Source organism: Silurus meridionalis, chromosome 2 (assembly GCF_014805685.1).
Source record: "Silurus meridionalis isolate SWU-2019-XX chromosome 2, ASM1480568v1, whole genome shotgun sequence".
Lineage (NCBI taxonomy): Eukaryota > Metazoa > Chordata > Actinopteri > Siluriformes > Siluridae > Silurus > Silurus meridionalis.
Window position 1 is genome coordinate 34448632 of NC_060885.1, and position 25857 is coordinate 34474488.

The 25857-nt window shown below is 39.3% G+C and overlaps 2 protein-coding genes across 3 annotated transcripts in view; one reads left to right on the forward strand and one right to left on the reverse strand.

Moving 5' to 3' along the window:
* acoxl (acyl-CoA oxidase-like) overlaps positions 1 to 5589 on the reverse strand; it is a 36225-nt gene extending 30636 nt beyond the window's left edge. The window contains exons 1-5 of one of the 2 annotated variants that reach the window (XM_046877268.1): positions 5321 to 5589; positions 4994 to 5090; positions 4813 to 4899; positions 3957 to 4043; positions 75 to 173 (exon numbers count right to left, since the gene is read on the reverse strand). In XM_046877268.1, coding sequence (XP_046733224.1) covers positions 75 to 173; positions 3957 to 4043; positions 4813 to 4899; positions 4994 to 5090; positions 5321 to 5436 — 486 coding nt within the window. In that variant the 5' untranslated portion in view covers positions 5437 to 5589. The remainder of the gene's footprint in view (positions 1 to 74; positions 174 to 3956; positions 4044 to 4812; positions 4900 to 4993; positions 5091 to 5320) is intronic. The other variant, XM_046877267.1, reaches the window with a different exon arrangement.
* Positions 5590 to 11493: 5904 nt separating this feature from the next.
* lhcgr (luteinizing hormone/choriogonadotropin receptor) lies at positions 11494 to 25315 on the forward strand. Its single transcript, XM_046835239.1, has 11 exons — positions 11494 to 11902; positions 17263 to 17334; positions 17980 to 18054; positions 18319 to 18393; positions 18840 to 18914; positions 19801 to 19878; positions 20138 to 20206; positions 20301 to 20375; positions 20726 to 20911; positions 21096 to 21161; positions 21710 to 25315. Exons 1-11 carry the CDS (start codon positions 11748 to 11750, stop codon positions 22911 to 22913), a joined length of 2130 nt encoding a protein of 709 aa, XP_046691195.1. The 5' UTR covers positions 11494 to 11747; the 3' UTR covers positions 22914 to 25315.
* The last annotated feature ends 542 nt before the right edge of the window (positions 25316 to 25857 follow it).

The following is a 25857-nucleotide window of genomic DNA, read 5'->3' on the forward strand; positions in this document are numbered from 1 at the left end:
GATATCAGATTATCTTTGTCACAGATTAGCAGCACGGTTGAAGGATCAGTTCATGAACTCCTGAGGGGATTTACCTGTGTTGAAGGGTCATAGTGAGCTTCAGTCAGTATTCCCCGAACATTACTCCCATGACCTCTTTCCGTCATGGCGAACATCCCAGTGAACACCAACTCCTACAAATGAGGAGACACATAGAGAGACTTAATAAATGAGAACATAACGGTTGCTGAAATCTTAGTTAAAGAAGCACAGGAACATTAAGGACGTTCTCCAGGTGATACAATCACACAGAAATATCCACTGTTAACACTTTTACAGGACCTATCACACATCACACATCACACAGCTCGAGGTATTGGTCAGACCAAATTTATCATAGTCCATGTAAATGGCAGGTCTTCCCCTGAACGCTATTCACCCACTGCAAATGATCCAAAACGCAGCTGCACGGCTCGTGTTCAACCTGCCCAAGTTTTCCCACACCACCACACTGCTGCTCCTCCACTGGATCCAGTAGCTGCACGTATCAGATTCAAAACACCAATGCTTCCCTACAAGGTCAAAAATGGACCAGCACCATCTTACCTCAGTGACCTCATCACATCTCACACTGCACCACGCTGTCTGAGATCCTCCAGCACTGCTCCACTGGTACCTCCTTCTCTCAGAATGAGAGGTAAGTACACTTCAAGGCGCTTCTCTGTTCTGGCACCGAGGTGGTGGAATGAACTTCTCCCAGATGTCTGAACAGCGGAGTCCCTGATTATCTTCAAGTAATGGGTGAAGAATTTCATCTGCCTGAAACACTTAAACTAACACTTTCCAAGTTCACTTTGTTCAAAAAAAAAAAAAACCCTCACCAGAGTTGGACCAGTGTAGATTTATTCACTGATGGAGACTCAGAGCACTCATTCATAAACACGGTATTAGTTCACACTGCTACTGTATGTTTATGACACAGATGGAGGTTTGAGTAAAACCCAGATAAAGCTGAAGAACATGTACAGACCATTAAACACTGAATAAAACATCAAGCAGATGATTATAATTAGTATGAAACTCCATGATGAAGTAGTCACCTTGGCTGGACCTGGGTGTGAGTATCGACTCCAGTCTCATGTTTGAAGCTCATGGAGACAATGTTACTAGGATATTATCTCAGATTCATCTCAATAACATTGTTACAATGCTGTCAGGATGTTCCACTAGGTGCATAAATAAACTCCAGTTACTCCAAAATACAGCAACCAGAGTTGAAAAAAACTTTTAGGATATTAAACCAGTTTGATCCACACTGGTTCCCAACATGTCAACTTTCACTCTTTTATAAAATCCTGGTGAAGTCCTGAAACATCTCACACCACAGTATAATCGAGCACAGCCGCTTCAAACAGTGCAGAACCTTTTCAGTATCTGAATGATGAATCATCTCACAGAGGTAAAGTTTATTTTCCTATTCAGTTGAATTTCAGTTCCTGTTTGGGATGCAGGCAGTTTCAGTCCTTCAGTCCAGGTTGAAAACGTATGTGCTATGATCTTTAATAAAGTCTGCAGATCTAAAGGGGTTAAAGGGCACATACAGTATAATACCACTATTTAGTGTCACTCAGAAGAGGGTGGAGAAGAGGGTCCTCGGTGATTCTGGATCCTCCTAAGTGACCAGTGAACAGAATTGATGAAATCTTTACTTTTTTCAGAAGGTCTATTGAACCTATCTGGCAGGTGACCGCATGCTTTCATTAGGGTCTGCTTCCAGATGGTTGTGTGGTTTAGGGGCAGTGCCAGGACACCTCGACCTTACAGTGGAAGATCATGCAAACACACTGCCTGGGGTCACTGAGTGCTGAACCATTTATCCTCTGTTGCATCAGTCTCTGGAAGCAACATCTGCACCAGTAAACTTCACAAAACGGATTTTCATGGCCAAGCAGCTGCACATAAGCAACGTGGATCGTCAGCTGGACTGGAGTTAAAGCACGCTGTGAAGTTAAAGACTGATGAATGTAGTGCGAGCAGTAAAATTGCTGAGAGTAAAAAATCTCTGGATCTGTTTTTCTTTTCATTCATAAAGCACATAGACGTTTTAGACACTTTAAACGACCTTCGCTCCATGCACTAGTTCTGATGCACATTCGAGGTGGCTTCAGTAATGGATAGACATCAGTGTAGGCTCTTGAACCAGCAAGCAAGTCTTCTTCAAGTCCCAGCCAGAATTAACTGTTTTTACACAGTTCGTGCTACAGATGTTCTTCTCTAGAAATGGACCAGAGTGACTATCTCAGAGTGCTCATCACTGACCCTTGAGGAGCTCTTAACCCTCTCACCTGTTACCAGTTGTCCTTCCTTGGAGATGATTTCTTATGTACTAAACCTGCTGTGTTGGAGTCACTGTGTCTCGCTCGAGTTTCTGCATTAAATAACGATTGCGTAGAGCAGATGCCATCTGTTTCTCTCTCCCTCTTTCTCAAGCTCCTCATACTCCTGAGATACAGGTGATCATATCTCCTTTGATCTCAACAATTGGAAACCAATAAACCCCCACATGTGACCACTCTGAATGTTAAACATTTGAAAGTGCAGATGAATTCTGACTGTAATGAATATAAACAGTTTGTTAAATTGGCCTGTGCAGTTTTGCACTCGAGTCTCCGTCAGCTGAAACGTCAACAATGAGGGAACTCTAATGGAGGTGTATCCGATGTCACCTGCATGAGGAATCCCTTCTGAGTCTGGTTCCGTCAAGGTTCTTCCTCCTACCATCTCAGGGTTTTTTTTTCTTGTGACCGTCACCACAAAGCAAAGGGATTCATGTATGAAGTTATAATTGATATTCTGTAAAGATGTACATTTTTTTTACAGAATAGTTTTTCTGTAAAGCTGCTTCAGGACAATGTTTACTGTTTACTGTGTACTGAATTAAATGCTTTTTGCAGGATGTAGAAAACATAGTGGATTAAATAAAACAGGGGACATGGAAATTGTTCTATAATCTGGCAACATAATGCATCATGGAAACTTTTCTCTCATCAATAAATAAAGAGTCAGTAGTAGAATGTCAGCAGAGTGAAGGACAATCAGGCAGGTAAACCCCCCCCACCACCACCCCCCACCCCCCGGGACGAGGACAGGTGTGTGTTATTCTCTCTTCATTTTACTTGCACGTATGCAGATAAAAAGTCTAGAGTTTATTTCACGTGTGAAATTTACTCCTGGAATCTGTCACTGTTAATTCTCAATCTCAAGTCCAAAAAGCTTTCACTGATCTCATGAATCTGAACAATCGTAACAAACCCAGAAGAGGGAGAAGCAAAACACTATTTGGAATGTACAAGAGTGAAGAACACACTGAAAAGCTCAAGAAAAAAAAAAAACAGCTGACATGAATGATTTATTTCCCTGGTGATGAAAAAAACCGCTTCACAACTAATCGCCCAGATCAAGAAGATCCTCCAGGAGGTACATGTTTGTGTCAGTCGACGATCGAGATCAGGAATCACCGGAGGAAATACTGAACGCTCAGCACAAGAGCATTAAAACGTTTGAAAACATCCTGCACATTTGACAGTTCTGACATCAGATTTAGAAATTCTTGGAAACTGTGATATTTGGAGTTCAAAGTTCTGCAGTAAGCAGACAAAACAAACAGTTTTTTGGAAGATCAAACTGAGTTTCTTTATGAAGAACAAATATTTAGAGATATCCAGGGAAGGGTATTAGTCCAGGGGTTCAATCACAAGTGAAGCTGAGATCTGGAACTTTATAAAAATGATGGCACGGAATAATCCCAGTGTAATTACAGGTCTAGCAATGCTCCATGTGTCTCCATGATCCTCAGAATGAACATCATAAACTCAGATTATAATCTGTAATCTTTCACACCTAGTACTTTAACCCAAACCCAATGTGCTACAAATGAATCCTTCTGCAAAGATCAAGCAGGACATGGTGACACTCACTGTGACGGGTACGTACAATCTCTCCACCTGCTCTGGACTGCCGAGGTTAGTGACGGCTCCACCATACAGTCCACACACAACTCCCATCTGCAGGTCAGAAGAATGGAACAGTAACATCACACACACAGCTGAATAAATGCAAAACTGAAAAAACGAATACAAATGCGGGTAAAATATGCAAATGAGAGCCACTAACTATTTCAGCTCTAATGCTTTGCATGGACATTTTACTGCATGGAACGCCTGGAGACTCTGCAGCAGGAGATTCTGTTCATCAGAAATTCCTTCCACACTATAAATTCTCCTCTTTAAGCTGAAGGAAGCTATGCAGACACCCAACCATCATGCTCATATGTGCTTCCTGAATATCCCATATCCTGCACCTGGAAGACTTTCAGTAGGTTTTAGAGCAGTGCTGTGGGACCTTCTGCCTGTTCAGCTATAAGATCTTTAAACAGGTGTTCCAGATCATCCTAAAGGTGTTCTGTGGAGTTAGTTCACAGCTTTTTAGGTTTTTCCACACAAGCTATGGAACTCACATCATGCTGGAACAGGTTGTGGCTCCACAGTTCCAGTGAAGGAACGTTATAATGCTACAGCACACAAGAACATCCTAAATACATGTTATGGTTGAGGGAGAACCACACATGAGCCTGATAGTCAGGTGTCCATCAATATTTGGTCATATGGTGTACATATGATGTTACACAGCCGTTCCAAACCAAACAGAATTCCAAACTAAGCATTAATTGATGAATTATTAAGAGCTCCATGAAGGTAAGCGTGAGTTCATGCAGAACCTCCTGCTAGAGAGTGGATTTTTTCACAGAGAAGATGAAATGATGAAAAGCAGCACCTTCACTCCGGTGGCCATGTCTGCAGAACAGATCAGCTCTGTGATGCACAGGCTCTTGCTTATGAAACCGTTCTTTCTTCCAGCCACCTACAAACAAAAGTGCATCAAGATTTGGTTCTCAGACGTTCACGAGCTCGGATACGAACTCTGAATGATTTTGGTGTATTCATGGTCACTTCACCTGATCATTGAGATGTTGTTTCATCAGGGGCAGTTTCAAGACAAAGTGCAACCTTTGTGCAGTTAGATCTCTGATCTGCTCCAGGTTCAGGTCGTAGCTGAGAGGAGAATCAAACATTCGAATGAAATCATTTCTGAAGCCACATTTTTATCATTTCTGCATTTTTCCTTGTGAAAGCTGAGCTGCTGTAAGAGAGATGTCATGTCAGTGTTCAGAATCATCTTCCTTTCATACTCTGCTGTATGACAAAGCTGTGATCAGCCTGACCATGTGTCCCTCACAGACCTTCTCCAGCTATAAAAACGCTGCAGATGATCTCCTGCATACCTGCTCTGCTGGAACAGTTCACATCTGGAGATTTCCTCCCGGAGGATGTCTTTGGTCCGCCAGAAATCTCCATCCAGGTATCTGGAAAGGCTGGTGGGGAGATATTTCTGAGCCATGTGAGGAGACACTGTTGATCTCCAGCTACCTTTCCGACAGGTCCGCTTTTTTTTTTTTTCCAGTTCACTTCCGTGTTTTGATGATGTCAGATTGGCGCGTGCACGTAACCATTCAAGCGCGCGCACACACACACACACACACACACACACACAGAGGACTGTATTGTGGAAGTGTTACATAAGAATGTAGTCTACATGATAAATAGATTGATGTGTATTCACCAGATATACATGTTGTATTTTATATGATCACAGAAACTTTTGGCCATGTTTTTGGCCATGCTGGGATTTAAACTCATGACCTTTGGATCAGCAGTCCAGCATATTATCATCTCCAATCTCAAAGCTTTGACTTTTCTCCTCAGCAGGACTTTCCACCGAATGTTTTTTTGTAGCTGCACCATTCTGTGTAAATTCTAGAGAATGTTGTAAGAAATCAGAAAGACTTTATAAAATAGTCACGTTGAAGTGAAGAAATAATCCCAACCCGATCAAAGTCACTAAGATCATTCCACCTTATACACACTACGACATGTAGTAAAGCACTTATTACCACTGTCCAACATGTGAATAAAAAAAGAATATAAAAAATTAAATAATAAAAATATAAAGTATTATATTGTATTATGTTTATGTTGTATAAAATATATATACCATGAATAATATATACAGATGTATTATGCTGGTGCCAGATGTTTGGCTGATGGGGTGATTTTATGAATGAGTTTATGTAATGATGTATTGTAATCATGGTAGATTTTTAGTCCTGTGTCATTTCAGGTAAGTTCCTGAACCTAACCGAACATCCTCTCAGGTTCTGTCTGTAGATCTTGTAATATTATTACATCACTGTAATACTGAAATCTAAGAAATCTTCATTTGAGTCCAGGCTCTGGCTGAACCACTGAAGAACATTTCCAGCTGTTTAGTTTTGGTCGTGTATTTTTAGCTTATTAAAATGTTGTAAGTAAAACCTTTGCCCCATTTTGAGCCACTTTTGTACATGTTTTCCTCAAATATATCTGTACTTTTCTGTACTTTTATCTGTAAAAAGATTTTTTTAAAATCCTGATAAAATGCTAGAGCCGGGCCTGGATCTGAGCACTCGGGTCATTTCTAAAAACATGACACTTGTCGTGTGAACAGCAGTGTTGCTGATAAACTCCTGATAAATGGATCAATCGTGACTCCTAATCTCCCAAACAACGAGGAATCTATGCCGCTTTTCTCCATGTAACGTAATAAGCTCTGAGTCTAGGAGCAGAAAAAACGACATTTGGCTAATTCTTACATGATTCTTTGTTTGGATTAATTACTATAACAGCTGTAACACTGTGTGTATGCAGTAAACTCATTTCTCACTATAAAACCTTAAACTGCATTTTTTCATCTAATGCTATTAAACTAAGTTTTTCTTTTAAACACAAATCCTTTAGTAATCGATTAATAAAAGAGCACATTTTAATCTGTGTAACTGCCTGACATTAAGATAAGATACTGTTATATATCTTGTATGATAACTGTATGATTACAGGACTGACATGCTGATATCATACATGAAATCACACGTCTGATTGGTCCAAATGCCACTGACAAATACTGATCACAAACAGTCTGCACCAGATACCACTAGGACAAGAACTTGTCTGGTGTACAGACCCTGAAGACACTAAAATGTCCCGTTAACAGACACATGAAGCAGCAGGTTTACGTGTAGTTGGGGTTTGATGGATCATAGGAGTCATGCAGGACATGGAAGGAGCTTGTCCATTGTTTGTTTGTGAGACACAAGACAAATGGCTATACATGCTTTTTAAATATAACTACAACTAAAGAAGCAGAATGAAATAAAAGTTAGTTGTTTTTAATTATGTATTTAAATGAAGTATAATTGGTTTGTGACATTGCTGTGGAGGTAACACACCACTTCTGTCTTTTTTCATGTAGTTTAGCTTTAGCATAAAAAAGATTCAGAAATTATGAGCCCATGTAATGCACAAAAACACATAAAACACATTAAGGTTATGCATGGACTCTGCTTTGAATCGAAAGCTCTGTGTTAAACATTTTCAGAAACTTAAGAAAGAGTTTTCAGAAAGTTTAGAAGGGGATTGCACATATTTCACACACAGATCTGCACATGACACCCCAGAACCTCCTATTCACCTGCTCAGTGCAGAAAATGTGGGACGTACAAATCACAAATCATTGCCCAATATTGTTCAGATGAAGAGCAGAGACAAAGTCTTTTTGCCCAAAATGTAGGAGGATTAACATCAGTCAGTCAGTGATGGTGATTTACACTTTACTGCTTGTGACAGATGATGTAAGCAGTGTTACTGACAGCACCACTGTGTCCAGACAGACCACTGTTCCACCTGGTACTGAGGTTCTGCACCTGCTTGCTAACAAACTAGACTTGTGTAGGGTTTACCATGGCCAAGCAAACCACACACCTGAATTTATAAATCTGTCTCCAGCATAATGGTACATGTTTAAGGGGCTTAGACACATTTTTGTGTGTGTGTTTTGATGGATAGTCTCTGCGGGTTTATAAACTAGTCAAAAACGTGTCCCTGATCTTTGTAAAAACTATTTCTGAGTAAGATCTGGATTTGCTGCTAAGCAGTGTCTACAACGTTCCAAGTGAACTAATCTAAGACATCATATAAATTAGCTTTTGCTCTGTTAAAGCTTTTTGCTGGATATTGTGGCCAGATGAATGAGCAAACACCGGGTGTCCAAAAAGTGCACAAAAGTAACTCTTTCCCAGATCACTGCTCACTAAAGTGTTTACATTTAAACTCAATTTTATCTTTAGGCTGAGTAACTACTGAGAACAAAATCATGAACTTGCAGGTATCAGCAGGTATCAGGTTCATTGTAGGAACTTTATTTGTAGCTCTGTTCCACTAAAATTGTACAATAATAGATATTATGATACAGATTGTGTAATGAGGAAGATGGTGGACACAAATGCAGAATAAAATGATGTTTGTTTGACAAGCAGAGAAACGAATCCAACGTGTAATCCAAATATCATTCATGTAAAAAAAAAGTGTAGGTCAGTTGATCAGCAAACAAAATAATCTGAGCAAAAGCACAGCCAGAACATGAGACCAGAGTGAGACGAAAAAACAGAAAAATACAATACAGAACAAACGCTTGAGAAATGGGAAAGTTCACCATCAGATAAAAGAATGAGTGAGAGAATAAACAGTGGCTGTGATGAGGGTGAACTTGGGAACAGGTATGACTGATCAATATGAGGGTGACTGAACATGCAGGGTTTAAAGAAGCTTGTAGGAATATCAAAATGTTAACCAGATACGCCGTCAGAAAACAGACGGTTCAGTGAACAGACTTAACGAGCGAAGCGCAGAATGAGCACGAATCAGCCACAATGTAACAACTGCAACATCAAAGGCTTAATAATCATCAATCAATCATTTTCTGAGATTTTGTAAATAATAATTTACAGTGTGTTTAATCAGGAATTGGTTAATTGCATGTAGGAGTGATGGCCATCTTTGGAGGCTGCAGTGACGGATGGGGTGTGGAGTTGCTGCAGAAAACTACAATGTGAGTGAAATTCCACTGCAGGCCTCATAATCAAAGCACTGTAGGATGATGACCAGCAAAGGTAAAATGCTCTGAATAATGGGAGAGGTTGTGATGTGTTTCAGAAGCAGATCATTTCGGGTGTGTTGTAATAAAGTCATTGCTACTTGGGCATCTGTACAATAAATTGGGACACGACCCTGAATACTTTCTGAATGAGTAAAGTAGTTTCTTTTTAAACCAAAGTGAACAAAATAACCAAATTCCAGATTTTGGTTCAATATGCATTTAGAGACATCTGTCCCACTTTGTGTCAAATGATGGAAATTGTTTTGCTCAAAACAGTCAGATAAAATCAGATGCCTACAGTTTCACACTGTCATCATTTTAACTTCTGGCTTTCGTTCATCTGACTGACTACAGTGACAAATATCATCCAGTACATTGTGTAGAACACACTTATAATTAGGGACAATATTGTGAAATAACAACATACAGCACATGGACTATACACTGAATTCAGATAGATAACTGACTACGCTTTAGATGGAAAAAACTGCACTAGCAAATGCTTTTGTCTTAATGTTGTGGAAAGTTTGTTTACTCTGTTAGTACGTTTGTCTGTAAAACCATTTGGAACCAAACAAAAGACTATTAATAGTTGCGCCATGAGGACTACAAACCAAATAAAAACATTCGATGGGAGTCTCTATATAATATTTACAAGTTCCCTCTTTATATGTTCAAGTTGTGTGACATCTACAAATCCTCACATAGTCCACAGGTTTTATTGGAGTTCTTTGCTTATCTGTCAAAAGCCAGGCAGTGGAGTAAAAACAAATGGTGTGCTAGTCTAGGTCAACATGGCCTAAGCAGATGTGGGACAGACACTTGGCACAAACCCTAAAGATGCCTTTTCTCCTACAGAGATTTCTTACATTCAGCCCACATCATCTAAAATCAATGAGAAGTCATTTAACTTGACAGAAATGTTGGGGAATCACATCCCTGGAGATTTTACTCCATTGTAGCAGCACATTTCTCCCCAGAGTTTATCTGATAGTGGACTTTAACTTCATGAAAGTGGGCAGCAGTTTGGTTTGTATAAGTCCAGTTATGGTTAGTAATAAACAGAGGAACTGTATATTTATATGTGTGTGAAGTTTAGATATTGAGGCAGAAGGTTTAAGACTTCTCTGTAAGTGGAAGTATGTAATTAGCCATAATGTGCTCAAATAAAAATAAAATCCTCGTGTATAAAAAAGGAAATGTTTTAGATGATTATTCATAAAAAGAGTAATTCAGTAAATGCTTGCATGACTAAAGCAGAAGTCCAATATGAATATTTACCACTGTTCAAGTCAAACACGGCTTTGGGCAGAGCAGTGAGATCTGCGTACTGCATCATGCACATTGTAATAAGATGGAGTTTAAACTGTCTACAGATGAAAACAATGACACCTTATTTTATATGGATGTTTATATATTCCTGTGTATCAAAACATTTGAGTGAGGAAGAGCCGAGGCACTGATCCTCAACATCAACACTGGAGACTTATCAGTTTCCCGACTCACACTGACAGCTGAGTGTAGCACAAACTCATGAGAACATCAGAGCACATCATACTTTCTGTGTAGGCTTTTTTATATTTGTAAACTTGACTAGATGTTAAACTGACTCCAGTGTTTTTTGTGTAATTTATTTATAGGATAGATGAAGGAATGAAAAAATCAAAACTGAGAAATAAATGATTGTTTGCAATTGTTGGAAATGACATTGTGGTGTGAGGAGTACAACGATCACCACAAAGCAGCTTTACAGAAATGATGATGGCAAGCAAAAACAAACAACATGAAATGACATGAAGAAACCTTGAAATGCAGAATGGAACCTGTCCTCATCTGGGTGATGCCAATTACAGATACTGAATTATAAATAATTTCTATTATATAAAACATGGTCATCTTCCAAAGACATCTTCATGGATTCTACGTGGAAACTTCTAGTGATCTCATGTGTCTTTAAAAGTGTGTTATATTGGGAGCGACATTCCAGCAGCAGCAAAAAATGTTCTCCTGATGTGACCTCCAATCAGGATGGAACAGACAGGTCTGAAGAACTTCTTTGTGATGTCCTGAGTGATAAGAAGATTGCTTCTGAATTGACTGAAGATCTTTGTGGTCCTGCTCAAAAGCTACAAAGAAGTATCTTTGAAAGTTTGAGCAAATAAAACATGGTCTCAATTGAGGAAAAAATCTCAAATGAAGAATAAAATAAAACTTCAATCCTCAAAACCACATAATGACTCAGTGGATTCCCTGAACCTCGATTCATTCTTAAAGTAAAGTTGACGGTGAAAAGTTGAATAAATAAATAAATAACTGAATAATTAGAGTAAAGACGAGAGTTTAGTGACTGTCAGCTTGATTCTCATGATCACTGCGTCAGTGTGTCCGAATCTTTCACTCGATTCAGCAGAAGGAGCGCACAGCATTTCCTGTCCATCCTGTTCCCAAGAGCGCATTACAACTCCTCCATCCCTCCCTCCCTCCATCTCTCTCTCTCTCTCTCTTTCTCTATCCACCTTTCAGACCCTGCTGGATCAGTGTCACTGCACACGCCGTTTTATCCCCTGTTTTTATTTCTTCTGCTGAAACAGGACTGATCTACTGCCCAGTGCGCGCCTCCGCTTCCTGGTGTCCACCACCCAGAGAAGAGAAGACAGAGGAACTGAAGACAGGTTTACACAATGAGGACATCGCTTTTCATCTTCATCTTCATGCTGTGTCAGTGTGATGGTTTGCGTTTTGTGTGTCCGGAGATGTGCCGCTGCGTTAGGACCATCAGCTGCACCAGCGCGACCGAAGCCATGGCGCAGAAACCGCGCGGCGCCACCAGCAGACTGTAAGTGCAAACCATGGAGCGAATATTATGGAGACAGAACCCATGCATGATGTCTCCTCAGGCAGACAAAGCTGTCATCTCAGAAACACGAGCACATGAAGGAGTGTAACTCAACCTGTACATGTCTTTACGCAAATCTGGAGGTTGGAGATGATGTTTCCTTCTCTGTCCAGTGTTCCATACAGCTCATGACAACTCACAAAAAAGTGACAAAATATTTAGGCAGAAAACTCTTTATTAAATAAAAGCATGTGTTTCTCAAAATCTAAACTGGCAACAAGTAAACAGACTTTAGATTATTGTATAGTCCAATAATATCTCAAGGACAAAACCTGACCTTATTTTGACCTTTTCCTTCCTCGTTCTCACACATGGATCAGTACAACTCACACTGCTTTCAGATAAATTTAAGAAATGTATTGGGTTCATTTCTTTCATTAAACATGAAGGTTTATTATCATTAACATGAACATGAACATGCTCTCAGTGTATTTAATCAGCTTTAGTCTTTTCTATGTGAGATTATAGTAAAGCAAATAGAAAATATTAAACCTCTTTTTTAGACACTTCCTGTTCCTGTTCCTTATATCACACTTTAAATTGTTGTAATCTGTTTGAGAGATCTCTGTTTGATCGGCCAAAATAACAAACAAACCTTAAAACCATTAAAACATGTAGAGAAAAAGGTTTAATAATCAGTTTAGTTCATGTTTATCTTATACAATAACAGTCATAACACATGCTGAGATTTATTGCATTAATTGCAGATTGTCAAAATTCCAATGTTCACACGTTAAAGTGATCAGAAATTCAGTAAAAGATCTCACGTCTGATCTGATGCTGAAGAATCATTGGAATTGTACATTCTTACTTCTAATGTGTTTAGATTTCTGCTCCATATTTTTTTGCCCCAAAGGAAAACAACCATAAATTCACTTCTACAATAGAATTAGAAAGAAAACGTGCCTCATTATAAATGGAAATACTTTTATCTTATATACTGTATGTCTTGCAAAGTCCTTGAAATGTTGCATCCGTCTCGTCTATCTGGCATCTTACATTCGAGTGAAAGAACATGCAAGATGAGAAAAAGTAAAGAAAGTAAAAATACTTTTATTTTAGTATAATAGAAATGTGTGTGTGTGTGTGTGTGTGTGTGTGTGTGTGTGTGTGTGTAAAAAAGAAAAGATAGGAAGAACACAGTGAAACCACATGAGCTTTGTGTTACAGAGTCTTTAATGTTAGTGGCAGTGGTGTGAGAACATCGTCGTCTCCATCACACCTCTGAAAGGAGCCGAGTGTTTCCTGCGTAATCCTTCAATTCAGTGCAAGCTATTTTGATAGGGATTCTTTTTTCATGTCTGTCTGGAACAATAAGCCTCTGCAATGGCCAAAAACATCATCTCGCTGTAGTGTCCTATAAGATGGAACTCATATGACAGGCTGAAAATCTGCTCTCGTCGTTTCTACACACAATTCCTCCAAAATATAATCATGCCATTAAACAGTAATAACTGTAGACGCAGACCAACTTTAATAAATAGTTGTTTATACAGTTTGTTTCTCTCAGTATAAATATATAGTATGTGAAAAATAAAGTGAAACCCTGATGGTCTTGTCTAAGCAGAGACTTTTTATTCTGTACATGGACCAGGGACAAAATGACACTTGTCACTTTTAATGGTCTTAACAGCAAATCACTGGTCTGGACAAAAAGCAAGAATTAAACAAATAGATAAAGTAACTTCATATGGGATTAAGTTTCCTTTTGAAACCTATAACATAAGTTATAGAGTTTAAATTTGGATGTCAGAACAAATCCAGCAGGATCATGTCTCAGGCCACAGCTTAGAGGTGCAGCAGTGTGGGCAGAAGATCCGTCTGCTGAAAAATCACATCTGTTCATTTCTCTTTGATTTGGGGGGAAGCCCGTTAATCTTCTTCTGTATTCCAAATCGCTCTTTGAATTTTCACAGTGTAGCAGCTCACCAGTAACAGCAGGTGAACATCTTCTCACCATGACCTCTTCCACCCTCTCATTGAGATGTGTTCACTATTTTATTTCTTTGAAGACACATCTCTGGATCTCGGCACGTCGCGCCACGCAAGTGAAATCGTAACTCTTATGATCACATAACTCTGCTGAACCGCTCTAAATCAAGCGCTCCATATTCTGCCAAAATACGTCCTTCTGTCTTTTTCCTCTCTTTTCATAGCCTTCTCTCCCCCTTCTTTAAGATCTCAGCCGGATGTTTTCCCTGCGTGATGAGGCTTTGAGTCTTCCACATTCTTTTTGGGCAACATGTGATTTCACAGCGTTGCATTGCTCTTTTCTGGTAATAGAGATTTCTGTTTTTTGCTCAGGAGTGGGTAAACAGTCAAAACCCGTTAATTCGCAGCTCAGAAAATTCACAGATTATCTTAAAATTTACGGGAATCTGCGGAACCGAATGTTCAGGAACGTTAGGAATAACATTTAAAACTGTATTTGGTCAAATACTGCACACTAATAAGTTTATAAAGTGACATAATGAATTCACTAAAGTACCATTGCGGCTGCAGGGGTGTGTAAGACGTAACCCCGCGAGTTCCGGGGGACTGGTGTTCTGCATGGACGTATTGGGACACCTGAATTTTCCAGCCGTATTTGGTAGAAGAATGCTGAGGATGGAGCTGCCAGGAAGGAGAAAAAGAGGAAGACCAAGGAGGAGGTTTATGGATGTGGTGAGGGAAGACATGCAGGTAGTTGGTGTGAAAGAGGCAGATGTAGAGGACAGGGTGGATGGAGACGGATGATCTGCTGTGGCGACTCCTAATGGGAGAAGCCAAAAGAAGAAGATTGATATGTTCCTCTCCTGCAGCTACTGTACAGGATTGTTCACTGGAAATAAAATGTTTTTGAAGTGTTTTACTTATTGTTATAATGGACAAGATACATATACAGTAAAGAACACACGTCACACACCTTCATACGCTGGAACACGGATCAGGAACTGCTCACTTTTGGTTCTTGCCAGTTTTTGATTTCTATTTCTAGTCAATGTCTCCTTCTAGAAAAAGCCTAATGTGTTGTTGATATAAATTGCTTTCCTTGTTTCCTTTGGTGAGGAACCAGTATGGTGTTGTATGTATAAAAAAAAACAAAAGAATCTGGAGGAGAGAGGTCAAGTTGCTTTGCCAAAACTGAGTCTATCTCTGGCTGGTCTCAGGATGTAGCTTGTTAGTGATGTAAGAAAGGTAGTGCCTGGTGAGAGTGAGGAATGTGTGGTGCTTCATGTCCTTGAGAGCTTCAAATTATCGCCTTTCTCTGATACACCCAAAACCTTGAGCCGTGATAAGAGTCAGTCAAGGGCATCAGACAAATCAATGACACACACAAATGAGTACGACATGCAAAATTTATAATGGAAGACTTTACCAGACAGTTCATATCTCTCTATCATTTCACTGCACACCTGGAATTCCGTCTCTAGTGGCAGCCATGATGCATTTTACATTTGGAGCTCATGATCAGAAAGAGCAAGTAACACAGTTCTAAACGCTCCAATAGAAACATTCATTAAGTTGTTTACCAGCCTGTGGCACAGACGCATAGTCGTAACCCTAATCTTCGGTTTCTGTCTCACCTTCTTTGGTTTCCTCCCGTCTTCCAAACAGACTATAGTTTGGCTTCTTTTAAATTGCACCTAGTTGTGAATGAGTGTGTGAATGAGTGTGAACTCTCTTCTTTATTCAGGTCATTCATCCACACTGAGTGGAGATGTGCAAACAATCAGGAAATGGAAAATACAGAGACACATCGTCACTTCTGAGTGTACACATTTCTTTTGTGTGTGTGTGTGTGTGTGTGTGTGTGTGTGTGTGTGTGTGTGCTCATATAGCACATGACTTCTTTAGGAAAGACTATAATATGGTTTGGTCTCTCTGGATGAAGAGAAATGTGAATGTAAAGATAATCTGCAGAAATGTCCGCATTCACAAACTCTTTCTGCTTTATACTCTTCAATATAATAAATATAAGCATGTAATCCTGTCAAAAAATGATCTAAATTCATATAGATCTCCTTTTTGATTTCTTGTGATTCTGTATTATGAACTGTTTCTCATGCATTCAAAAATTATGAATTCTTTTCAGTGCTCCAAAGTGAAAAACATTTAATAATTAAAAGTGCAGATTAGAGATGCTGCTGTTGTTTTATGCACATGATAAATATGCAGATGAATTCAGATGTTTGTACGACACATAAAATTTGGCCGCCATGTGGTGCTATCATTCCTTCCTCTTCAGTAATCACTTATCCTGGTCAATGTCACTGTGGGTCCACAATTTATCCTTAGAACACTGAGTGCCAGATGGGAATAAACCTTGAACAGTTCTGTCGTAAAGCTCCAGGCTCGCTCGCATCACACACTCACACACACAGTCACAAATCAATATAATTCCTGTTGTTGTTGTATTGAGTATCATTTTGATATTGGGTATCACTTTGCTTATACTTGATGATTGATCAGCAGATCAGACGGTGGTCTTGCTGCTGTAGAAGGTCATGCATCTGGATGATTATTTTCTAATACAGTGACTGAGGGAGCTCATGTGTGACACTCAGTGTTGGGGAGATTCTTTACATCCGTTTCAGGAGTAAATTATTTGGTGAGGTTTTTTTCTTTTTCTGAACTGAAAGTGATTTTGATGCTTTTGTTTTAATGCTGTTTTTGTTTGGACTACACGTGTCTAAGGTTGACCAAACCGTGTCTGTATCAAATACTATATAAACATCTGCAGTCCTATCAGCGCTCGTGAGACTGAAGACCTTGTTGGATTTAGCTCTTATCAGGTTGGCTGGTCCTGTGTGACTCAGACTTCCTTGAGGCTTAAATGAGTGAAAGGATTTTAGTGAAAGAGTTTTGATGGTTATTCAGTGCTAAAAGAGCAGATGAAGATGGTTGGTGGTATCTGAGTTGCTAAAGTGTAGAATGGACAGGACCAGCAGGTTCATCAGAAGAAAATGACTAATGGCAACGTGGTGTCTAAGATTTTAGTAACTGGTTGTACTTGATTAATAAACATGTCTAAGGCGGACTGGACGCTCGTGACGTGGCCCAAAATAGCAAAAGATTACGCTTCTAATGGTCTTTACAACAATTTATTATCAGGGAACTAGCAAGAAATGAGACTCCTGTAGAATCCTGTAGCTCTCAATCCTGACAATGTTCAATGTTCAAGTGCTTTATGAATGAAATGTTATTAAAATGGATCCAAAATCATAACCAGACATTCAACATCTTAACTGGTGTATTAATGACAGGCCTGTAATCGTTCATTGAATTTAAATTTTAATGTTAATAACATTTTCTTTCAGTGTTCTGAACTATATTCACTTGAGGACGATTCCAAGTTTCAGCTTCGATGGACTGCGAGCGGTCAAAAGAATGTGAGTGTAATTTATGAGTGGACATCAGCGAAACATTCCTCGTGTTAGCGTACACTTTAATACGTTCCGTCAATATTCATTTATTAATCATCAGTCACACACCTGCTTTTAAACACAAATAAAAACACAAAAAAAACTAGAAACCACTAAAAGAAACCTAATGGGTTCCACTACAAATACCATTAAAACCCGTACCAAATGGAACTACTACGTCTTGTGTTTGTGTTTAATTAAATCCTTACATACGTATTGGTGTCTAGTTTGGTACCTAAGGTGTTTAATTGGTCTTTAATGGACATGCAATTAACCAATAGAAGGCAGAAAATTATTTAAAAAACAGACCAACAGGGAGCATTACAACTTCCTTTAAAATCAATACAATTCCAATTATAACCATTTTTGTAATCAAAGATATGCATTATATAAACTATATGTTGAATTTATTTAAAATGTTGGCTTTATTAGTATATTATAAAGAAGCCTCGACAGAAAGAACCTTCAAGAACTGATCTGACCTGAGACTAAGAGTGAGGTCTTAGTTGTTCATGTGAAGATCAATACTTACACAGAGCGCATAGCAGCAGAGACTTCAGTCAAAATATGTACAAATAATATCATATATCTTTTGGTTTATTGTGTTTGCAGAGAAATTGCTCAAAGTGTGACACTGGAAACCATTGAGACTCAGGCCTTCAACAACCTTCTCAACCTCTCAGAGATGTAAGAGTTAAAGACTTAAATTAATCAGAAACAGAAATGATATGCATGTGATGTGTATGTGCCATGATTTTAATATGATTATATACATGAGGATTTAATTTTGATGTATTTATGATCATTAGTCGCTGCTAAAGTGCGCAAACATTTCAGTGTCAAGTTTCAATTCCTTTCCATCACCTTTATACTAAACGTTCACTATGTTTTCATTTGTTTATTTTCTTTAAAGAGAATTGTTAAAGATTATTGATTGTTGTTCTTTCGCAGTTCAATCCAAAACACACGGAGTCTGGTCCATATCCACCAGCGGGCCTTCAACAATCTCCCCAAACTGAGATACCTGTGAGCACCATGTTTTTCTCCATGCTGTGTATCTGAGGTCTGCAGATGACCTGCTTTTACACGTTAATCACTAATTCTCAGCATAATGAATAGATGAAGGTGGAAACGAAAAGTGATGATTCTTTAAGAACAGCACAATGCAAGAAGATACAGGTGAAGATCTTTGATTAATGTTCTCCATGAGAGAAGGATCTGCAGGCTGAAACATTGGGTTTTTGCTCTCTGTATTAACATGAATGGTGTTTATGTGTAAAGCACAAAGTTCTTGAATATTTAAACTTGATAGACATGATCCAGATCATCAACGCTGCTCCCAATTACTTTCAAATGCAAAGCGAGAATTGAGTAAGACGTTATTATGAAGGACAAAGGGCACTGTGTTGAGGTTAAAGACTGTTATCTGGTGTTTTTGGTGACACGTTGCTGATTATATTTCACTTCTACAGGAGCATCTCGAACACCGGGATAGTCGCGTTTCCTGACCTGACGGCCATCGCGTCTCTCGAAGTCGATTTCATACTGTGAGTTCAGCAGGAGTTACAGGAGGTGATGTTGGAGATTGGTAGCGAGATTTGTTTTGTTTATCCATAAACCATAATGTAATTAATGACATTGTGATTTAATTACATGAAGTGACTGATGGTGTTCACTATGATTACACTCATGATATAATACATTATAAATATAATATAATAAATCAATACATGCTGTATTCTGCCTTTGTGCTCATAATTTCAGTCCAACCAACAACCCACAAAACCACAGTTGGGCAGCTGGATATGTGTATAGACAGAGAGACAGAGAGAGAGAGAGAGAGAGAGAGAGACAGAGAGAGAGAGAGAGAGAGAGAGAGAGAGAGAGAGAGAGAGAGAGAGAGAGAGACAGAGAGAGAGAGAGATGAGAGACAGAGAGAGAGAGAGAGAGACACAGAGAAAGAGAGAGACAGAGAGAGAGAAAGAGAAAGAGAGAGACACAGAGAGAGAGAGAGAGAGAGAGAGAGAGAGAGACAGAGAGAGAGAGAGATGAGAGACAGAGAGAGAGAGAGAGAGACACAGAGAAAGAGAGAGACAGAGAGAGAGAGAAAGAGAAAGAGAGACAGAGAGAGAGAGAGAGAGAGAGAGAGAGAGAGATGAGAGACAGAGAGAGAGAGAGAGAGAGAGAGACACAGACAGAGAGAGAGAGAGAGAGAGAGAGAGAGAGAGAGAGAGAGAGAGAGAGAGAGAGAGAGAGAGATAACACTGATCATTCCGTTCATGCAGTTTCTCTATGTTATGGATGATCAAACACACAACACTGAGGATCTGGAGATGAGATTACTGTGAGATCAATGTGAGATTACTGTGAGATTACTGTGAGATTACTGGAGATTTCTGTGTAATGAGATCACCGTCTCTCTGTTTTTTTTAGAGATATCTGTGACAATCTGCACTTGCAGTCGATTCCATCAAATGCCTTCATTGGCATGACGGCTGAAGACACAACACTGTAAGTTCTATCTAAAGCTCAGCGTCAGTCCCTCATTAAAGAAACACTTGTAGCTGCTGATTTTCTTCTCTTGTGTTCTGATAACTGAAATCAGGTGTTTGTGCTCAGTGTGGCACTCGAGTGAATGTTGTCAGGTACATTGGAGGGTTTAGTTTTGTTTAGAATGTGTTATAAATTCAACCATTATAGAAATTAAACTCAAGTTTCATAAAAATATATATATAAATATTTATAAAGTTAATTTTGGAATCTTTTTCAGGAATCTGTATAACAATGGCTTCAGGGAAATACACAAACACGCCTTCAATGGAACAAAAATCGATAAACTGTAAGTGTTTGCTTCTATTTAACATTTCCTGGGACTGTCCCTGGGAACCTACGCAGATCTGAAAAATTCTAATCATTTTCTGGTCATTCGACAGAACCTTAAAGAACAACCGAAAGCTGCAAGTGATCCACAAGGACGCTTTTCTAGGAGCTTTTGGCCCAGCTGTACTGTAAGTCTCATCCCATGGAACTATAAGCACTTAGGGATTTATACATTTCTCCCTAATGAGCGAGTCAGAGACAGTGGAAAGAGAAAGAAACCTTAAGAGCAACCAGAGTCAACAGGGAGCCTCTTCTGAGTGTCCCAGGATGTCCATTCATTACAGTTCCATCATTGTTTAGGTGTGCTGATGTTCACTGATGGACACTTGAATGTAAAACTGTTCATGACAAATGAATCTCCTGCATGAGTTCAAATGAAAAACTATAAATCAGATCGTAGTCTGACGCACAAAGTGCATGTAATAAGAGGGAGATGTATTATGTTTAGAGGCTGATGTTGATGCTGTTTTGATTTCAGAGACGTGTCCTCTACTGCCCTGGAGACATTACCGTCTCACGGCCTGCAGTCTGTGCTGGTGCTGGTGGCTCGCTCGGCTTTTCAGCTGAAGAGATTGCCTCCTCTGAACAGTTTGGAAAGCTTAAGAGAAGCTCATCTCACCTTCCCAAGTCACTGTTGCTCTCTGCTCAGTTGGGATGTTCAGAGGTTTCTGCTGCTTCACTCTAAACTCAAACTCAAGTCTTCTGACACTTTATTACCCTTACTGATAAATACAGAGAGAGTTATTAATAAATAGTCTTCATCTTCATCTCAATTGCCTTAGAGAACAAATCTTATTACTTATATTATTTATGCTCTTTTTCTCATTATCATGTGTCTTCTTTAACAGGGAGTTTCCATCATCAGCACAGAGAAATGGATCTTCATACTGTGAAAATCAGAACCCAGCAGAGAAGTACGTTTTACAGGATTGTGTAGATTCTCGAGGATTTTATATAAAACATCTGGTGTGTGTCAGAGAAATAAGAGGAAACACTGCTTTTCCTAAGTAATATTTTTTAAAGATTTTGTTAAACATATTTCTTTTGCATTCTGACTTTTAAGATGAAGTGTAAAATTAACCGCATGTTAAAAGCAGTTCCAAACTCAAGGTCAACGTGTCGGCCATTTTTTTATATAAAACTGTGTAGTAATGAGAATGAAATGAGACACGAGGTTGGATGCATCTTGATGGTTCCAGTATATGTAAAGTTAAATAAATAACGGGGAAACTGGAAATGTTCCTGGAAACATTCGAATCCAGTGAGAGTTTGTTTTTAGATGAATTTAATAATAAAATGTGGAATGTTTGCAGCACAACCTGACATAATCTTCATGTTCTTTAACTAACCAGTGTTGAAGATAAATAAACAGTAATGTGTTTGTGTAGAGATTATTAAAGACTTGGTGAACTGAACGTTATGTGTTTCGATCTTTTCCTTTCTTTTTTGACTGCATATTTAGGAGCTTGGAAAAAGAGGATTTCTATTCTGATATCCTGGATCCACTGTCTGAAGCTAGCTTTGGCAATGTGGACTTTGAATACCCAGACTTCTGCCAGATCAGACCAGCGCTCCAGTGCAGTCCCGAGGCAGATGCCTTCAACCCCTGTGAGGACATTGCTGGGTTCGTGTTTCTTCGTGTGGCCATTTGGTTCATCAACATCCTGGCTATTGCTGGCAACCTGACGGTGCTTCTCGTGTTATTCGCCAGCCGCTGCAAACTCACCGTACCACGCTTCCTCATGTGTCACCTGGCCTTTGCCGACTTCTGCATAGGGGTGTACCTTCTGATGATCGCCATAGTGGACTTGAGGACACGTGGGTGCTATAGTCAGCATGCTATTGAATGGCAGACAGGAGTGGGCTGCAACATTGCAGGCTTTCTGTCTGTCTTCGGTGGAGAACTCTCTATTTACACCCTGTCGACTATCACAATAGAACGTTGGTACACCATCACCCACGCAATGCAGCTAGAGCGCCGACTTGCTCTCCGCCAGGCTGCTGTGATCATGGCTGCTGGATGGCTGCTTTGCTTGCTCCTGGCACTATTTCCTCTCTTTGGCATTAGCAGTTACAGCAAAGTCAGCATGTGTCTGCCCATGGATATTGAAACACCTGGGGCTCAGGCTTACATCATTCTTCTGCTGCTTTTCAACGTTGGGGCTTTTCTAGTGATTTGTGGTTGTTATGTGCGGATTTACGTGGTCGTGCGCCACCCTGAAGTGCCTGGTCGAGCCGCCGATGCTAAAATCGCTAAGCGCATGGCCGTACTGATCTTCACCGACTTCCTTTGCATGGCTCCAATCTCTTTCTTTGCCATCTCAGCTGCCTTTAAGGTGCCGCTCATCACAGTTACTAACTCCAAGATCCTGTTGGTGCTCTTCTATCCCATCAACTCCTGTGCCAATCCTTTCCTCTATGCCATCTTTACCAAGGCCTTCAGGAAAGATACATGCATTCTGCTCAGCTCCATGGGCTGCTGTGAGAGTAAAGTCAACATGTACCGCATGAAGACCTACTGCTCAGAGAACACCGTGAAAACGACGAGCTGCTCTGTCAGTAAGAGCCCTCACACTGCCACATGGGTGTCCACCTGTTCTCACCAAAAGTGCCAGCTGCAGGTAGATGGGTTACAGAAAGACAGCTGTGGAGAACATCTCACATAACATTCTGGCTTTCTGCTCTTGTTTTTTGTGACCGCGAGTTTATTGACAGAGAAGTACATGATGAGATTGGATACTGATTTGTCCTCATACATTATGTGTCACGTTACACTTTCTGATGCTCTGTGTTACAATTTTTATCTGTGACGTCATCATCATCATTATCATCATCATCATCATCGCCAGGTGGGAACATCACGGACTAAACTGGAGTAGACTCCAGACTGGACTGACCCTAACCCTAACCCTTTCCATTTTGCTACACACATACATCATTTTGATGGGTTTTTTACTCTGAAGCTGTCTACATCTCAAGGATCTCATCTTATCTCTGAGAGCTCAACATAACCTACATTGCTCATCAGAGGAGGTCAAAGGGTAATTACTGTGTGTTCTGCTCAAGAACCTTGTTTTATGAACATAATATAACACGTCACTCTTCTACACTCGTCGTGAGTGTAAAGTTACCCGTTTCCTATGGGAAAGTGCGACATACTGCGGACAATAAAGGAACTCCAGATTCTGGAAAAGGAGCGAAAAGTCATAATTCAGGTTCCTCGCTGAAAATTCAGGCTCAGTTTGAAAAGTTCTGAAAAAAATCCCATAGTGAACTGATCCATCTGGTGTAAGCTTTTATAGAATACTTCACCTTTTCTTATCGCTTGATTAAATTCCTTGTCTTGTATCATTTCCTAGTCTGAGTCTGAGACTGAACTGGATTCGGTTGCTGTAAAGAAGGAAACATACGTGTAAATGTCACATACGTGTAAATGTCACATACGTGTAAATGTCACATACGTGTAGTCATGTGTTGCTATGTTGATGAGTCTCTTGTTATGGAATCAGTGACTGACAGTTAAAGACTTAAGTTCAGTTCAGTGTTTTTTGTACAGCACGTTTCACAGTAGACTTTTTCCCAAAGCAGCTTTACAGAATTCAGTAGATTATAAGTATATATATATATTAGGATCAGAAATCACTCTCTGTACGTTTGTCCCTAACAAGCGAGCCAGTGATGACATCGGTGAGGGAACCACGTCCTGAGATGGTATGAGGAGGAACACTTGAGAGGAACTAAACTCATCCTCTTCTGTGTGACTCATTTATAGTTCCATCAGGGTTGAGGTTCTCACCTTTTTACTGATGAACACGTGAATGTAAAACTGTTCATGGTGTCTGCAGCCCAAAACCATTACAGCAAACTGGTTGTATTAATTACAGTCTATTAATTAGTAATTCATGATATAACATGGCTGCTGTTACTAACCTTCTGAGATGTAGGTTTTTTTCTGATCTCATCCACATGCTCTCCATTTCTGTTCTCCAAGATGTTTTCCTCCTGCCATCTTGTTCCAAAATCCAGGTCAGTTTGTCCAGGTCACTGTTTTGATAGTAATGTTAGATGTTAAATCAACAGCATGTTCCTGCAATAAAATATCTGCTCTCTGTGAAATAGTCAGGAGGAAACAGACACGTGAAGGAAAAATCATTTCTTTAATTGTTTCTAATAGTTTGATGACATCCACATTCTCATATCTTTTCCTTTTGGTCATTATTTCTGCTTCCTGTCACAGTGCAGATTAATGAGCTCTGATTGATTCTATCAGTCTCCTTTAATCCTTTACTTTTCTGGACTTGACCATGAGACCCAGGATTAAAAGGACATGTTTACTTGGGAAGAACAGATGATCTGGTTTCTCTTTTCCTTGTAGAATTTGTTCTGTAGTTTAGAAGTCTGAGGTTGTTGTTTGCTACATGAGTTTTATTTGCTGTATGATATTAATATTTGTAATATATTGAAGACGTCTTGTTTATTTAAACTTGATTAGAGATTTCTGTGCTCAGTGTTTCTGTTTATTAAAACAAGCCTTTAGAATCTACAGGGGTTTGATTCTGATCTTCTGAAAAGGAACCCTGTGGAAAATCACAGTATTTGTAAATGTTTTAATGGTTGTAATGTAAATTGTGTTGGATGTAATGAACCCTGATGGTCCCAGTGGGTCTCGAATGATCATTTATAGTCTATTGGTGACATGTTCTGTGTAAAGGATTCCAATAAAAACCAGTAGAACACCGCTGGCTACTTGAAGGTCACATGGCCACATCTACTCGACACCATCAGGACATCATGAAGCTTCCAGATTCCAGAACGTTTCTACAAACTATATAATTTGATTTAAAATGATGTGCCACAAACACACTATGTTTTGGAAACCATTTGGTAAAGCTTTAAGGGTTAACAGCTAATGGTTTGTAGCGATATTTGTAGTGGAAACCATTAGGATTTCTGGGATTTTTTTATTCTGTACTGAGACGTTCATGTATAATGTTTCCATTAAATTGTCACTTGTCTAAAGTTAGTAACCAAACCCATGATTAAAATCAAGTGATGTAGAGGGAAGGAACTGTTACTGCATCTGTTTTCTTTTTTCTGCATTGTGTTTCCTCAGAACTTCCACCACTGGACCTCAGAGTTTTCTGTGTGAAGGTTGAAGGGAACTGAAGTGAAGACATTATTACTGTACAGTTCATCATGGTGCTGTCTTCTTATACATTTATATTAAAATAATAGAATAAAGAATGAATAAAAGCTAAAGTCCTTCATCATTTAAAACAATTTAAGAGTGAATTCATCTTAAATTAATATACAGAGTTTTTGTTACATCCAAAAAAAAGAAAAAAGAAAAAAGCATCACTACCTGTTTTACTTCACTCAGTAATAAAACTGCGCTTCACGTTAGTCACGTGACACAATGATACCAGATGCGTGTTTTTACTCTTCTGATAAGAACAACAGAAGAGAAACGTTTTCTTGGACACACTAATAAAAGGTTTGTGAAGGGAAACGGATATAAAATGTCTCAGTAGAAAATAAGTGCCATGAAGCCTACATCTATATTATTTTATTTTTATTTATTATTTTTAAATTAGCACAATATTTGAGAAA